Raw genomic sequence first — 17,135 nt, 5'->3', positions numbered from 1 at the left:
GGTTTCATCCCTTTTGTGCATCTTTGTGCTAAGCTAAGCTAGGCTAACCAACTGCTTTAGATTACATTCAATGACCTGGTTTCATCTGTATGGACAGAAATGTTGCGAAGGTTTCACAAAAATGGGAAAAGCACATGCAGTTTTTTATTCTTCCATAATACCTGGCTGTTATTGTTACCATGTGTCATCAGGAAAAAAACACAAGATCCAATTAAAAGTTAACTACAAATATGACACCTTTATTTAACTTTTTTTGTCCTGAATTGGTTACAGAAACAAGAGAGTTAACTGTTGGGTTTTTTTTTTGTCTTTTTCTTTTTCTAATCAGGGGAATCAAGTTCTATACATAGGCATGCTGCGTCACTGCACAGTCATAGCTGTGAAAACCAATATTACCCCTGTCAGCTGCCCCACTGGAGCAGTCTGAAGGCAAGACAAATCAGGAGAGGACAGGCAAGGACATGTCAACCCCAGGGAGTATGGGTTTTCAAATGGGCTACCCAGGGACGACAAACTTAACATAGAAGTTGTGTGCAAAATCTCACCACAGTCTATTTGATTTTAAACACAGAGACAATATCAGTCGGAAGATTCTCCTTTTTTTTTGTTCTTTTTTTACCCTCAACTCTTCAAACTAACAGAGGAAGTTATTATTAGGTCCAGTGATGATGGCATTTTGTTCCTTTTGGGGGAATCGTACTGCTTTGGACCATTTCCCTTTGTTTCTCAAGAACCAGCTCTCTTTTGTGTTTAAGAAAGCACAGACATTAAGTGTGTCATCTGATATACACTGAAAGTATGATTGTTGCCACATGACCTTTTACATAAATAGTTAGTATTCAAAAGTACGTCTGAGAAAGGTCATATATGTAGAAATGGTGATAAGCATGCACAGATAGGTAGTTGACGAGTGCAAAGTCTACAAAGTCACATCATGTTATTCTTTTTTTTTAATGTACTCCACATAGAGTGAAAACATCACAAGAATCGAAACCTCCCTCCCCCTCAGCTCTGAGTGCTGAAACTCAGGAGCTTTGTTTCTTTGCTGCTGACCATCTAAAACCCTGAGGACAGTTCTTCTTGCATGGATATGAGGCTTGTAGCCTGTTTCAGACCAGGCCTGCCCAAACAGAGCCTGGTATAGCAGGACAAGCTGTCTTTGGGCATGAAGCTGGCCTGCAAGTAGCAGTCCTATTTTAGAATAGCCAGTGTGTAAGACATAAACATACAGCAGTAGTCAAGGATTGACCCCTTGTCTTTTCTTAGTAAGATCAGGGGCCAGCACACTGACTATTGGTGGGCTTGAGCCCTCCCTGCTTTGCATTTTCTTTTTTTTATAGCTATCCCTAATATATCACAGACTAAGTCAGGATTTACTGCATGAAGTGGCAAAATTATCAATAGGCATTGTCGTCTTTTTGAAAATTTGAACATAATCATGTTTGCATCCCCGTAACAGCAAAGTGTGGGAGGTACAACCAACATAAATCCTGATAATTGACAACTCACATTATTTCCTTAATCAAACAAACAAAAAAATGAAAATAAAATAAAATAAAATAAAAGCACATCTAGTGTTGGCGAAACATTTCCAAAATGCTATAGTTTAAAAAATAAAAGCATAATGTAACAAACAGGCAAATGTATAAACACAAAGCAAACCAGTTAAAAAAAGAAGATAAAATCAGTTTGCAGTGGTCAGTCAGTTCTGCAATGAATCACTGATATCTAAACTCAGTCTACAGTTAAAAAAAAAAGAAAGAAAAAAAGGTAAACAAGCAAGCAAAGCTTTACAGCACTACTATGTACACAGCTCCTCGGGTGAAAGAGAGAGCCGGTGCCATGATGAAGGGAAAGGGCGTGAAACAGAGACTCCAGTGAAACAAGAGTCCTTCTTGGCACAGAGACTTGAGCTATAGCTGACCACAGAAAGAGTCCAGAGGAGGAGAGGAAGGAGGAGGAGGAGGAAGAGACGCTCCACCAGAAAAAAGAAAACAAAAATGAAGACAACGACATAGAGAAGAGGAACATGGATACAGACGGACAGACGTGGGAGCCATTTTCTCACACAGATTGGAGGCTGAGTGGAGGAAGTCTCAGAGATTTCACTGTCACACAGACTTCCCTTTGGGGCCGTCTTGTGCTATCTCATTCCTACTCACCGCCACCCTCCTTCTCCTCCTCCTTTTCCATTTGATCCCCCTCTTTCTACCTTGCACTGTTAATCTGATCTTTCTGAGGCTCTAGGATATCTCCACACACCAGCCACAGCTCTAAATATAGTCTTGTCACTCACAGCTTGACTACTGTATCAATATAAGTGTTGTTTTTGTAGTTCCGTGCCTCACTGGAGGGTCGTGTGGAGGAATATTTAGCACCAGAAATGTACCTGGACTTTGATTTTTTTTTAAATCTTTTTTCTCCCCCGTCGACACTCGTGAAATCACAACACTCACGTACGCACACACAAACACAAATACAGGAACCAAGAACAGGAGACCATTTCATTTCCTCGCTCAGTTTCTTGCTGATATAAAGTGAGAGTTTCTCCTGGCTGCTTCAAAACGCCAGTGGCTCTGGAGATGTGGGAGCGCACAGCAGTCTGACCTAGATTCATTAAGCGGCGCCTCTCCCCCCCCTCGCCCGGTCATGACTGATGTCCCCTTAGTCCAATCATAATCCGCTCTGCTTTATCGTACATCTAAAAGCAGTTCGTGGGCAGCTCTGTTCAGGTGCTTCAGGTGCAGCTGTGGTCATCGGGGAAACTTCCTTTCCAGTCACAGTTCAGGCTTCAGAGTTTGTGTTTGCAAAGTGTCCATGCAGGTGGGAGGATGGCGGAAGGTGAGAAGAGTTATATGTTTTATTCACAGATGGTTCTGATCACAACCCTAACCCTAACAGAGGTGAGAGAGAGGGAGGAGACAGGCCTGGGGTGTGTGGGGGTTGCTGAGGGGGTAACAGTCTGGAGAGGAAAGGTTTGCTGGAGTGTTATAGGGACCACACACATACACACTCTTTCCTCTTATATGCTGTACATTCACACCTACAGAGGCAGGGTTATTTTAGGAGGGCCCTGCTCAAGTTGTACAGTTTGCCCATGTGCTCTGTCTACACCTACGGTGTGGAGGGATGGAGGACAGAGCCAAATGTTTCCACTCGAACGCCTTCATTGTGAGGAGCTGCAGAAAAGACATCCTGCCTGACAGAAAGAGAGAGAGCACGAAAAAGCAATCTATTTCACAGTTTTCAGGGATGCCTACAATGTTGCAGTGTCACAGGAGCAAATGATACCTAAAAAGGAATACTGCATGTCGGCATTTTCAGATCAGAGTCTCTTTTTCTTTTCTTTTTTTTTTGCTACTTTCTTTCACATTTCCACTCTTCTAGAAAACCTTCAGCTCTGTCCTCCATATCCTACTCTCTCTGAATCTCACACACACTCAAACAGTAGTTGATTGGCACACAGTCAGTCTTAAAGTCTGTACACAGAGTGAAAGGTCGATGTAGGCATCCGTGCTTTTAGTCCAGTCCAGCCAGACAGGGAGGTGGGCCCTTCGTCCTGGACCCCCCCTCATTCTCCCTCCTCACCCTCTTCATCTCGTCCTTTTTTTTTTCCTTTTTAAATCACACACCCTCTTTCCAAACCTCTCGCTCACCACAGCTGCCTCCCCGTGTAGGTAGGAGGGGCAGAGGGCACCTGTAGGTGAAAAAGTTGAGTTTGTTAGTGAAAGCATCTCATTTTTAGACATGCATTTTAATTCACATGGTTACAGGGTCTGCATACGTTCCATTCACACTTTATGTGCACATCTCTCTGTGTTTTAAAACAAAATGCCTGTGTTTTTGCCATTGCAGATGTATTTACACACTAAAACCAGTCTACGTGTCTCTTCAGGCTATTGAGCTGCCAAAAACCAGGTAAATTGCAAATATCATTCACAGAATTGAAGCTACTTTGGCTTTTTTGCCCTTTTATTGACCTCTCAGGTGACACAGAGACTACGTCCACACTAGCTCGGATAGATTTTTCGTCTGAAAACGCTCCGCGTCCACACTAGTGTTTTCAGTCGTTTTCACACAGTTGTGCGTCCACATTGAAACGTCCGAAAACGCATACGTTCCAGTACTGCGCATGCGTGAAGCGCAAGAAGATTTGGCCTGCCTCATTTCTGTCTGCCGTTTATTTACTTTCTGGCTCCTTGAAACGTCGCCGAGTTTTTTAAATGGACTAACAATGAGGCGGAGTTGTTGCTGCGAGTAACACAAAAGTACAAAGTTGCCAAAGCGAGTGAGAATTAAAGAATTTGAAGAAAAGCTATCTGGAGCATGTACAAACTGATATTAATCTTTTTTAGGGCTGTCAAAATTGAGAGCAAACAAAACAACCGCTGTATAATGCCCTCCGCTATCTTTGTTTAATTGGTTACATGACTGCGTCACATGACTAAAATGCATCATTTTCAAACGAAAACGCATTAGTGTGGACATAGCCAGAGACTAGCTGTACCCTGAAACCTGAGTGGAAAACCTGCAGGCTGTATTCAGGGCTCCAGAAAAACTGAAAACTGCATGTTTTTCTGGTAAATGCATAGTTAATATTCTCTAAAAAATGCTATTTAACTCTTCACCCTTTGAAAACCTACTAGGAGTAACCTTTGAAGCTCTTTTATGAACATCTTTCAGGCCTGCTTGTAGTACAAAATGACTAGATGCGCATCAGAAGAAGTTAGCCTGTGCAGCTAGCCTTAAACCCCCCAGAAACTGTTCTAATGGTTGTGAAACCACATCTTTAGTGAGCTATCCTGAGGTGTCAAAACTAGTCATTAAGGATAAAGGGGACGTCGTCGTGGAAAGTGTTAACAAAGGTACTGCAGTAAATGATACTGCTCTCTGTAGAAAGGGAACAAATGCAACATTTATCTGTCAAAAAGTATAATGTTTTTATTGATGGAAAATGTTAGCTCATATTATTGTATTGCTATTAAATTTTAAAGCCACACGAATCCAATTATAGCAGCTATTATATTTCCCCCAAATGCACTGTGGTCAGTTAATAGCCTGGTCTCCAATAATGACCAGCCTCCGGGAAAAAAACAAAGTGCCTGTCATAAAATGTGCATTCCGATTTAAAAAAAAATAAAAATCCAGCAGTACAATCATATTGTTGCTTTTTGTCATGTTTAATTTGTTGATTCTGATCCATTTCGGTTTGTCATCCATTAATACCAGCCAGATGTTGTCACATATGGTTGCCTACTCCTTCAGATGGTTCACAATAAAACTCCTATTTAGGAATAAAGGGTTTTGGAAAGTGCTGTGTTTTTATCATCGGAGTAACTTAACAGAGAAAGTGGAGTGGATCTAAAAGTGAGGCTTCATACAAAAATAGTGCTGCAGTGAGAAATGGGCAAACATGACTCATCACGCAGAGAGAATTAGAAATAAAGGTTTACCTCCAGTACAGGCCACCTTCACGTTTAGCCAGTGCAACTTAGCTTGCACTTTAGCTAAAGTTACACTTATTTTAAGTGTAAATATTTGGGTTTAAGCAGGAGCTTATTAACTTAGTACAAAGACTGATTTAATGTATTAAAAAAGGCTAAATGTTTCCATGTTTCCACTCCTTGCCTGGCAGATGATTGATATTTACTGTAAAGAGTGGAGGGGTATTGATTTTCCTGTTTTACTTGCTGTAAGATGGGGAATGTGCCAGTCTCCTAAAATGTCAAACTGTACTTAGACCATTATCAACCTTGCAATACAATCCTGCAGTAATCTATTTAATTCTTTGTGCTCTTATTTTTTTATTTTTTAGTATCATTTAAAATTGCCGTTAAAGGTTCTTATTTATTTCATGCTTTCTGCAAATCGGTTCCCTCAGAGCGCCCTGAGCCGGCTGTACAAATAACCTCTGCCTGCCTTTCACGTGGGTGCACAACAACACCGTTCATGCAGACTAGTGATATGTTATGCAAAGCAGCTTAAGGAGACGCCTCTCCGTTCCCTTTGTCAGCTCAATCAGCACGCCCAGCTGCAATTTCTAGGAATAGTGACTACAAATTATCTCTGTCAGCAGAGTGTCGTTTCAGCTTTTTAGACTTCTGTAATATGCGAGGTGTTGTTCGGTGGGCTTAATTCATAGCACAGTGGCTGGAAAGCGGTTCACCTGCACCAGCCACGATGACCATTCATCCTGCACAATGCCTGCTGGGTCACCTGACAGTGGCATCACTCAGTGGATTAATGGTATTATATTTTTACACAGACAGCAGAATAAGAAGCAGAAGCTTCCTCACGATCACCCTTACACAGATCAATGTCAGATGAGTGACCATTTGTGACAAATCCGTCCATGCATGTGGAACAAACACAGTCGCTTGAGAGTTTCCAAACACAAACTGAGTACGCACGCACACACTCTCACACCTCTCCCTCATTCTTGTGCAATGACGTATGGTCCAGAACGCACAAATGTGCATGCAGTCTTGTCGGCGTGGTCGAATGAGAGAGCGGCGTGTAAGCGGCGTGTACCTGTGACTGGGAGGATGTACTCACCGCTCCCCCGTTCAGGATCATGGTCATCTCGGTGGGCTGGTAGACGTTGCTGCGGAAAGGAGCGCTTGGCCTGGCACCGGTGTTGCTGCTGTGCTGCCCGGCACCGCCACCGCTCCTCAAGCCTGGCGTGGAAGAGACGGACAGAGATTACTCACCCTGACTCACCACTCGGCTTTCTGTCTGGAGGAACCAAAGAAACACTTGCAGAAATGTCCTCCTGCAGTTATTACTAGCCAAGCATACAAATGTTTCCAAGAGTTGCATTAGTCACTTTGGCCTACATTCCTCCTACAAAGCTAAATTACACCTGTTTGCTCAAAAGTATCAGATTGCACTGTACCTGCAGTGTTCTCGTCATTATATCCGTAGCCCTGGTTCTCCACAAACTGCCTGTGAGATAGAGGGGTGTCATCATCGAAGCTCGTCTCCCTCATCCGTGTTGAGTTCTGGGATGTGTCGAAGTAATCCGGGGCAGTGGGTTGGGGCGGGGGTCTCAGGCAAACGTGAGATTCGGGAATGGCATGGAATATCAGCAGCAGCCATCCCTGAGCAACCAAAGCAATAGCCAGTGCTGGGTCATCCCACTCTGGAGACCTGCCGAGCCACTTGTTTCCATACAGATAGAAGCCCACCCAGGCCACCCACAGCAGCAGTGACATCAGGCAGGTGACCAGTAGCCAGATGGCATTGCAGCGCCACTGACGTGTCTTGCCACACAGGGCCAGGGAGGCTGCGGTCAGCGCGGCTAGTAGGAGGGCTAGCACGTAGCTGCATGCCAGTGCGAAGTCCAGAGGAAGGTACTGACAGGCAGCTTTTCCTTCCCTCAGCACGGTCAGAAGCAGCCACTCTGCAGCAATGATGCCCTGTACGGCACTCAAACCCAGTGCCAGGCCGGTTAGGGCACAGCCACCAGGGCTGCGACGCTCCCGGCCCAGCCTGCGCAGACGGACGCCCTGAACCAGCAAGCAGGAGAAGCAAACGGCAAAAAGGAGACCCCACAGGGCCCTGCGGAGAAGACACAGTGACTCATCCTGCTCAATCAGGTAAGCAAAGCTCAGGCCGAACAAGCCAAGGATACCGAGAAGCAGAAGGAGGATAGGTCCCACGCCGCTCCGCTTCTCGCCCTCACTGATGTGGCGTAAACGGCACAGCAGGACTAGGGCGAGTAAGATGGCAGCCAGCACCCCACCGGCGGCCACGGATTCAACGGCCACCCCCCATATGGAGTCCAGGTCACAGAGGAGGGTGTACGGACGCACAAGGCCCCAGCCACAGCCTCTGGGGAGCGCCTCTGGCTCGCTGCTGGCACGGTGAGCAACAGTCAGCAGCAGCAGGAGGAGAACTGGTGGGAACGCCATCTCTGAGAGAAGACAGATAGGGAGACGATGCAGAGGTAAGGGGCAATGAGGGAGAGTGGAGAAAAGTGGGGGAGAGAAAGTCAGTAAGTCATTCTGGTCAATAACATTTGCAAAGCTGTAGAGCTGAGCAGTCACTCCCACAGCAATCATCCCTTTGTGTGACAATAAAGACAATCGGCCACTGCTGTGTTTTAGAGAGGGAACAAAAGACAGTAGTTCATGCAGGGTGAATGACTGAAGCCTTTCTAACACACACACGTCCCGTTTCACCAATAATAGCCTATAGCCAGACCTTTTTTGAACCTTTTAGAAGTTTTTTAAAGGGTTCATTTCTGAGGCAAATGGCTTCAAATAAAAACAGCAACCCCCCCATCCAATGAAAAATACAAAAGAGCCCGAGTATCTACACAACAACAGAGTTTTAGGGGTGTGATTTGTCTAGTCTTATCCAGCGCACTAGCCTTTGGAGTGCTGACAGGGGAGCTGCAGCATCATGCATATTTTTATGAAAAAACAAGAGAAACAGAGAAAGGAACTACTGTGTACACTCAGTTTGGCTCACTATCAGGCATCTAAGGGCACCTAGTGACAATCTATTGTAGACAACAGCAACAGCACCTCGAGCACAAGTACAAACATTTGTGTACTTTTGAGAAAAGTGTCCCAGTGAGGGGAAAAACAAAAAAACACATAAGCACTCTGCAAAATCAATGCCGTCTCAGTCTCCCTTTTCCTTTATTCATCACAGCTGTCAGCCACACAAACACGCATAAAAATACACAATCTTTCATTTCATTGTGGGCTTTGCTGGGATGATCAGCGCTGTCGTTTCACCTGACAAGCTGTGTGTTTTATAGGAGGTTGATCTGTATTTAAAGGCGCCACAACACCGCGCGCACAAACATATCTTCCTGCCAGGCTGCTGTCACTAAGCTTTCGGGCATTCTTTCCAGGCTGGCTCATGCACGCTGCTCTTTTCTATCCTCTCCATGCTTACAGCTGCACGTTGGATTGTTTATTTCAGAGAACTTTAGTCACAGTGCGAGTCCGCCATGAACGTCTCGCTGTGTCCACGAATAGACAGTGTTTGCATACCACATAGTGAACACTGGATATTTCCAGCTTCATGTCCTCTGTTTCTCTATATCAAGTAAGTCGGGATGAGTCATATGGTTGAGGCGATAGAGGAGAGTACTAGGTTTAAACACACCAGTTATTAAATAGAGCAGACTGGAAGAAGCGAGAAATAGACCCAAGACATTTGGAAAGTACGAGGAAGTCTAGTGAATTAGTAGCAGTGTAGCCCCGCTTTGTGCTGTATTGTCTTTGTGACATTTCTGACTTTCCTGTAAGGTATGACAGTAAAGACGAAACCAGCTACAATCAATATTTTTTAACAACATTGCATTAAATAAAAACCATCGCTCAACCTGCAGCTCTCTGCTGCTCTATAGTGACTTTCAGTTCATTGTTCAGATGCCTGTCTGCCACTTTACCGGTGCCATTTACTTTTACACTTCTAACAAGAGCTCATTCTAACTCTCCTTTAACAAAAGGACACTCAACAGTAGGTTTAAATGTAGTAGGTTGACTCTAAACTAATGATTAAGTTGCTTTATAATGGCTGGATGTGTAAATAAGCTCAAATTGACCGCTCACATGTATGTCACAGCTTAGACGGTGACATTGGACACGGTGTAAAATCTCAATACAAACAAGCAGATTTGAAATAATTTAAATGCTATATTTAGTATAAATAAATCATCCGAGGCTTAACAGTTTGTTGAGCTCCAAATGAATTCAATGCATTACAGATCTGGACTGTAGGATGGGTCAGGTTAACCACCCGCGCTCTTTTTTCTCCTATGCAGCCGTGTTGTTCTAACACATGCAGAATGTGGTTTGACATAGATGGGTGGACGTATATGTCACTTAGTCTTAATGGTGCCTTCGCAGGTGTGCAGGTCACCCGTGACATGTGCACTAATGCACCTCCATACCATCAAGGATGCTGACTTTTGAACTGTGTGCTGATAACAAGCCAAGTGGTCTCTCTTCAGTGAGGAGCCAGTGGTTAATCAAGGTCTTGTTGGGGTTGGGCGTGGGGGGACAGACAGACACTCTCTGTCTCTAAAGCTCAGACAGAGAGAAAAAGAGCAGTAGCCCTATGGCATACAGTTTTACATCACATAGAAAATATATTTACTGCCCATGCAGGGATTTTTAGTACTGCAGTTTCAATTTAATGAAGTATAGGCTGAGGCCCTAAAGGTCACCACTGTTTTAGTTTTCTGTCTTGTCCTTTGCAGAAAGAGATTTCTCCAGATTCTCTACATCTTTGAATGATATTATAAAGTGTAGCTAAGATCCCTTAAACATAATTTAAAAAAGACCAATAACACCCATGTTCAAACCTATTTTGCCACAAAAAAGTTCCTAAAGATGTAAAAAAGCATTATTAATGTTCTATAAGAAACTGAAAAACATAATATGTACTGCTTTATAATTCTTCTCCAGACCTTCCTTCTTGCTCTCTTGTGCGCTCGTACCCTGCCTGCATAGCTGGACCATCCATTTATTTACAAGCTTTTGATGTTTCTTTCCTCATATACATTTAAGACGGATTTTTTAAGAGAGCAGTTGTTTACAAGTTTGTGAAATAGCATTATTTATTTCTCTCCCCCCCTTCCCCTCCCCTGAGGGCATAACAGTGAAAGATGTGTGCATATATATGTGCGTTGTGCATATTCATGTGTTTCGAGCCCTTTCATGTATCCTTCAGAGATTTACACCCTCCAAAATTCTTCTTCATGCCTCCTCATTAATAAAATTCTTTGCTCCCTCATTTCCTGCTTGTTATTTCCTGTTGTCTCATCCCTTCCTTCCTTCCTTGCTGCTGCAGCTCGTAGCCGCTGGTTATTATTGGTCTATATTAACATCAATCAGTGCTTACAGAGGAATGACTCACCAAAACACACACACATAAAAATACAGAGCTGGATCTTTTTGTGCATACACAAACACCTGACATTATCATGCACGCCTTAACGCACAAAAACACTCATGTTTCCTCCTAACATCATCCCGCTTTTTATGCTCCGTCTCTAAACTACAGGAACAAAAGGGAGAGGAGCCAAGGAGTTAAACCTCACTCGCTCATCCTCAAAAAGCCAAGCAGCCTGCTCCTCCTCCTTCTTTTTGTCTTTCTTTTCCACATCCTTTGTCACATTGTAATTACTGGGACATTAACGCTTTGCACTCGAGACAAGTGCACATCACAACAGGACATGGAGGGACTGGAGCTTGTGGCCTGCACACTCGTGACTTTTTGACTCGCTCGCCATCTCGTCACCCCCCTCTCGCACAGATGGTTGCTCTGGCTGCTTTTTGAGTGGCTTGGCAGACCGGTAAGCTGCAAGGCTGAAGGATGCGCAGAGAGAATGGCTGCACACATGCACAAGCAGCGAGACGTGCATGTGCAAAATGCCACGCAGAAACCTACAGACACCTCTTTTTTACTTCAGCTTTACATGAGTGGTTTTAGAAGCGAAACTGTCTGGCCTTTTGGTTTGTGCAGCCCAGAGGATGTAGCCGCCGTCTCACCCTCCCCTCGCTCTCTCTAGACGTGTTTCTCTCTCTGTCACTCATCACGCAGCCATCTCTGCCCTCCCCTCCATTAAAAAAAAAAATCCTCTATTCTGTTGGATTTTCAATCCCCCCGCTCCTCCAGAGCAGCCAGAGCGGCCTCGACTCGCTGTATTTGAAGACGTGCTGTGAAAGATGCGCCTCACACACCTCGACTAGTCCCCCTCTTTTGCTACCCAGTGTCTAATCCCAAATGCACCGTCTTGCTTCCATTTTGGCATCATTTCCCCTTTCCTGCTTGTGGCCCCCCCCGCCTTCCTACTCCACCTCCTCCTCCTCATCCCCCCTGCTTTCCTTTCCTTTTATTTTCGCTGTGTATCTTATGTAACTGAGGGAAGGATCCAGCTCCTGCCAGTTCTGCTGCATGGCTGCTGTTTCTCAGGCTTCATCTTCCTCAGTGCCAAGCAGCCTGCTGGCAACCCGAGGTCCATCTTAGTCCCCTTCATTTCCCATCTAGCACTGTTACATGTGTTGCTTTCGCATAAACATACTGGCATTATGTGCACATAACATCCAGCTTGGTGGCATTTACTATGGATGTGCGTGTGTGTGTGTGGTGTGTGAGAAGGCAACACATTCTGACACAACACTGATTGTGGAAAGAATGCAGCATGCAATTCCTTACACCGCTGCTGTTAAAATGCAACAGGAATACAAGCATGAGAGTGCAAATGTGCAGCACTGCAGTCATTCAGATCTGCCCCAGGCTGGATAGGCAGGGATGGGGTGGGAGGGGGATGGGGGTTTGGGGTGGGGTGTAGAAGCAAGCTGTCCTGTACAATTACAAGCTCCAACAATTATCAGACGTAGCTCACGAGCAGATGCTTTCTAATTACCCTTGTGATAATTGGGGGGATTATTCCGATTTGACAACCCGCAGTAATTGTCATTTTTTGTGTCTTATGCCGAGAATTTGAATCTGAATGGGGATGAATGTGCGTCTGTGCGAGTGCTTAAATGCATAGGTATACATCTGGAAACGCACGGATCCAGCTGTTGAGGTGAGCGGGTCAATTACAGGTCTTGTCCTGGCATCTGCTTGCTGGTGGCACCGCTCAATAACTCCACCATTCTCCACCTTTTCTTATAACACTGCATACGTTTACATTATTAGCTGGGATTATATATATATAATATGAACCCAGGCCTGCAGTGGCTTCAGGAACTAAAGCCTGGTCTGAAAGAACAACTGGTGTTTGTCTCTCTCCACTGACTCGTCCTCATAGAATATTATGAAGGTTGCAATTAGATCCTTTCAGGGCATTTTTAAAATAATGATAATGTTGTTTATATAAAAATCTTTGCTACATAATAACTAGCTGACAAACAAAATAAATAAACCAAATAAAGTCAGGATAGTGCATTGACAAAAATCTATAAATTACTTAAAATACTGACCATTTGAATAACAGGTGTTTATTCCTGTAACTTTTTCAGTTATTAAATGAAGTACAGTCAGTTAATGTAAGAGTTAGTTTTATTCTATTCTTTCTAAGTGCTGTAGTGTAAAAGTATATTAAGACAGTACATGGTCTACAGATGAAGACGTTCTGAGTGAGAGGACTCGCACATCTTCTTCCTTCCAGTTTTCTGTTTTCATCAACCAGTTTTAGAGGATCTGAGAGGGTTTTAAATTAAACTTGGCTTGGCTGGACTTGGTTTTATTTTCTATAGCAAAGAGTCTTCTTTCTCTCTTGAGAACACTTTGACAAGATGACCAGAGACATCCTCTCTAGCAGTGCATTTAACCAGAGTCACAGACATTCAATGATGAAAACCGCCAATATGTGGCCAATTTATATTCTGGGTCTCGTGCATGAATATATATTTCTATACTTCCAAGTCTTGTACTTCCTGCCAGGCTGCTGAAATAAACAGACCTGAGATCACAGCGACGCAGCAGCAGACATCCTAGAGTTAGTTTCCTGTGCATGGATTGGAGACATCTATAGCAGCTTTGATCCTGCAAGTACAGCACGCTTTCTTCATTATTCAGACAAGATTTTTGTCATAGCCGGTCAACTGCTACCCATTCATGATGCCGTTTTTTTGATGAAGGTTTATCATAAACAAATGTGAGGGAATGGATTTGTTGGAAAGCATCCAACTTCCTACTTCACATAAAATAGCCAAAATTGAATTCCATCATCTGATCTGACTGAGTTTGTCAACAGTCTTATGACATTTGTGACCTCGATCATAATCCAGCTGGTAGCAACGGACAAAACAATGGAAATTTAAAGAGAAAAATGAGGGAAGTGATGTGTTATTGCACTGTGATGTACATGTGGGTGCTAAAACAGTGGGAAGAAGTTGGAAAGGCAAAGTTTAGGGGAAAAAAAACTCAAAGACAACGTATATAAACAGGTTTAGGAATTAAAAAAAAACCCTGAAAGAAGAGCCTGAAAAGACGTGATACATTTGCCACACCAAGCTCCTGGGTGCCATACTGAAGAATCTGACAGTGTAAGTATTCTCCCAAGACTCTTCAGACATCCCTGGCCACCCTAATTAAGCCTCACTACCATGTGACTGGACTCGCAGCAAGACCATATGCTAATTGACTTGGCAATTAAGAGCACCAGTGTTTATTCTCAACCCTCACTCCCCTCCCTCGACTACCTTGTCTCTCTCCTTCCAACAATAACAACGAGCGTGAGGTGACGGGTCAGATGTGAAGGCATGCCAAACCCCAAAGTGTACCCTGAAACTAGAGCCACGGACATCTGGTGTCACGTGTTCTGCTTCTGTATGACACGAATGAGCGGCATCCATTATAGATAACTTGATGGGATCTGGGGTGGAGATGAAGGAGGCTGGGGTTGGAAGGTGGGGGTGGTCACAGGGGCCCAGGGAGATCAGATTTGGTTAGAGAGCGTGATAGTGATCAGAGAGGCAAGAGGAAGAAGGAACAGCCGGATATGCGGAGGAAGAATTGGAGCGAGGCTCTTGCCTGGAGCGTGTGTGGGTGTGTGTGTGTGTGTATGTTGGAAAGGGTGGGAGGTGCATGATCACAAATGCACATATAAAAGGAGAAGCAAGGAGTTCCCATGTAAGTGACAAAAATACCCCATCTTATACAGTCAGCTGTGTCATGTGTACATAGAGAAGCTACACATGCACACAAACACACACACACACACGTATACAATCGTCTGAACATGGCACATATGGCGTCCTCCCGGAGGACAAACTGTAGCTTTTTTTTCCCCCAAGAGGATACTAAGTAACTCATGAATTCACAGTCTGAGAATAAACAGCTTCACCCTGCTGAATATTGATTAATGATAGAAAACAAAGCGCTCCATAACAGGCCAGTGAGCTTTCTCAGTACACAATCCTGTGCTCAGGGCTCACGTATCATCTATCTACTGATCAAAAAGGAAGGTAATCCATAAACTGGCATCAGTTTCCATGCAAAGATCCTTTTTCTAATTGGGCTCAAGAGGGCATTTAAGTGCGATTTCTTGTCAAGTTAGACATCCTGGGCACTGTGTCCTGTCTGCAAGGCCAGCATGAGAGGTTCAAGTCTACTAAAAGGGACACCCCTGTGTTTTAGCTGGCCAAAGAAGCAGCTTAATGCAAACACAAATTCAGAGAATGCCCTTTTCTTCTTTTCCTTTTTTCAGCATCCCCCTCTCTCTTAACAATACGACCACATGGGAGGATCCCTGGGGGCTTCCAGAAGAGTGTGTTTGTTTGAGGGACCAGAAGTAAGGCCATTGTTATCCCGGGGGTTGGGGGGAATGTGTGTGTGATTCCAAAAATAAAAGAATGACATCTAACCTCCGAACTAAAGCACAGCGGAGTGATTGACACTCCCAAAATATCCCAGTGTGTTGTGGGATGAAAATGGAGTCGCTGCCACTAAAAGAGAGCAGCGTTTCTATCCTCGTGAGAAAAAAAAGCTCAAATGTCTCACCAGTCGAACTGCTTCACAGTCATTTTCTTTAGTTTTTACCTAATTTGCCTTAAGACAGTGTGAGTTGAGCCTCGTGCTTGAATATATATTTCTGCAAAAATGCTCATCCCATGTTTGCCCTCTGCTCCCCACACCTGCATTTGGTGCATCGCCTTTTTTTTCTATGGCTGTCAGTGATGCAACTTCCTTCTCAGTGCTGATAAACCCCCCTTTAAAAAAAAGTCAGCCTTAATACAGTACAGACGCAGGTGCATTCAAATAAACAGTGATTCCCTGTAGTGTATTCAGCCAAACAGCCCTCAGTAAATGTCGTGCGTACACATTTCCACAAGGATAACTCCCCCCTGACCCCCCTTTTTCCCTTAAAAAAATCAGTATCTGTAGGCGACATGGTGAGCAGCACGTACCTTGAACGACGTAAATTAAAGGTGTTCGAGGATGAAGACGGGTGCACAGTTGTCGGGTTTGATGGGAAACAATAAAAATGTCACATTTCGTAATGAGCTCCGCTCGCTGGGTTTGCGTATTCTCTCTCCATCCACATGGACTCTTATGAGATAAGACCAGAGGATTCCTCCTGCTCCTGGTTCCACACCAGAGGTACCCGGTTATTCAGCCCGTGTCTGTTTTCATCAGCGGTAGAATGTGCATGAATGGAAGTCCAAAAACAAGAGAGAGGATGAGACAAACCGGGTGTAAGGGTTGAAATATGTAAGAGATTCTTTATCGTTTTCCCTTTAAATCCTTTGTTTAGCAGTGCGCATATGTGACTTTGATTCGGCACCAACGTCGGAGTGTTCACCGGAATAAATAAAACAGACGGCCGGTCGGAATCCAGCGATACCCATAACAACACGGATCCCCCCCCCCTCTTCCAGTTACTGCCGCTGAATGTCCGGGCTGACTCTCGCTGCTCCCCGCTGCACCTCTCCCGACTCAGCGCATCACCGAAGCTGCGCTCCGCATAACGTGCGTAATGATAATCCTACGCGCAGAGAAAGTGACAGCTCTCCACAGCCGCCACAGTCCCCGCCGTCTCCTCTCCGTCCTCGTTCACTGTAACCCTGACAGATTAATTGATCACTGACACGTGCACGCTTTATTAGCTCGCTGCACGACGAGTCTCGAGCGCATGCACGCGCACACTCCACTCCACCTAAGATCTCTGTCACTGTTTCAGCCTGTGAGCACAGATTGGACCCTCTACATGCAACTCTGTCACATCCAGCTGGTGCGGCACTGTTCCGCTCTCACAGAAAACACACCAATGCAACGTCAACTTATCCAATGCGTTTCCGGCTGTGCCTTTCAGAATAAAGTTCTCAAGCTAATGCCCTCTGTCTTCCAATAGAAGTAATAAATAGTAGTAATAAACACGCTCAGTAACGTGGATGACGAATGAAATGGCATTTAGGTTGATGGCTATAGATCGTTAAGCATGCTTTATGAAGTACTCCGAGTGCTCTTGTAGAGTAGAAAAGCACTATATAAGAACTACTTTTAAATCTCTCCGACTTCTTTTCTCGTGGACATTTTCTGTGACTCTTATTTTTACAGTTACACGATCCACTTTCCGGGATTCCTTTTGTTATCTAGGGGATCTTGACGGTAACAAATTGCTGTGGTGATTATTATTTCTCGCTCACATCACATGC

The 17,135-nt window shown here is 44.4% G+C and overlaps 1 protein-coding gene across 2 annotated transcripts; it reads right to left on the bottom strand.

Annotated features, from left to right (window-relative positions):
• Positions 1 to 211: 211 nt before the first annotated feature.
• On the bottom strand, positions 212 to 16,736 carry gprc5ba (G protein-coupled receptor, class C, group 5, member Ba). 2 transcript variants are annotated; one of them, XM_013264807.3, is made up of 4 exons: positions 15,888 to 16,736; positions 6,896 to 7,915; positions 6,532 to 6,677; positions 212 to 3,697 (listed from the first exon to the last, which is right to left on the bottom strand). In XM_013264807.3, exons 2-4 carry the CDS (start codon positions 7,911 to 7,913, stop codon positions 3,653 to 3,655), a joined length of 1,209 nt encoding a protein of 402 aa, XP_013120261.1. In that variant the 5' UTR covers positions 7,914 to 7,915; positions 15,888 to 16,736; the 3' UTR covers positions 212 to 3,652. The 2 variants fall into 2 exon arrangements, with proteins under 2 accessions (XP_013120261.1, XP_003456375.1); XM_003456327.4 differs by having other exon boundaries at positions 6,556 to 6,677; positions 15,888 to 16,735.
• Between the last annotated feature and the right edge of the window lie 399 nt (positions 16,737 to 17,135).

This window comes from Oreochromis niloticus, linkage group LG4 (assembly GCF_001858045.2).
Source record: "Oreochromis niloticus isolate F11D_XX linkage group LG4, O_niloticus_UMD_NMBU, whole genome shotgun sequence".
Classification (NCBI taxonomy): Eukaryota; Metazoa; Chordata; class Actinopteri; order Cichliformes; family Cichlidae; genus Oreochromis; species Oreochromis niloticus.
This window is presented reverse-complemented; position numbering and strand designations above follow the sequence as displayed.

Bases quoted from the DNA above. Each gene is read 5' to 3' on its own strand.
- gprc5ba (XM_013264807.3), bottom strand. From the start codon at position 7,913: ATGGCGTTCCCACCAGTTCTCCTCCTGCTGCTGCTGACTGTTGCTCAC. The intron at 6,678-6,895 runs GTACAGTGCAAT...CTTCCACGCCAG, and splicing joins TAATGACGAGAACACTGCAG to GCTTGAGGAGCGGTGGCGGT. The intron at 3,698-6,531 runs GTACACGCCGCT...TTTCACCTACAG, and splicing joins GTACATCCTCCCAGTCACAG to GTGCCCTCTGCCCCTCCTAC.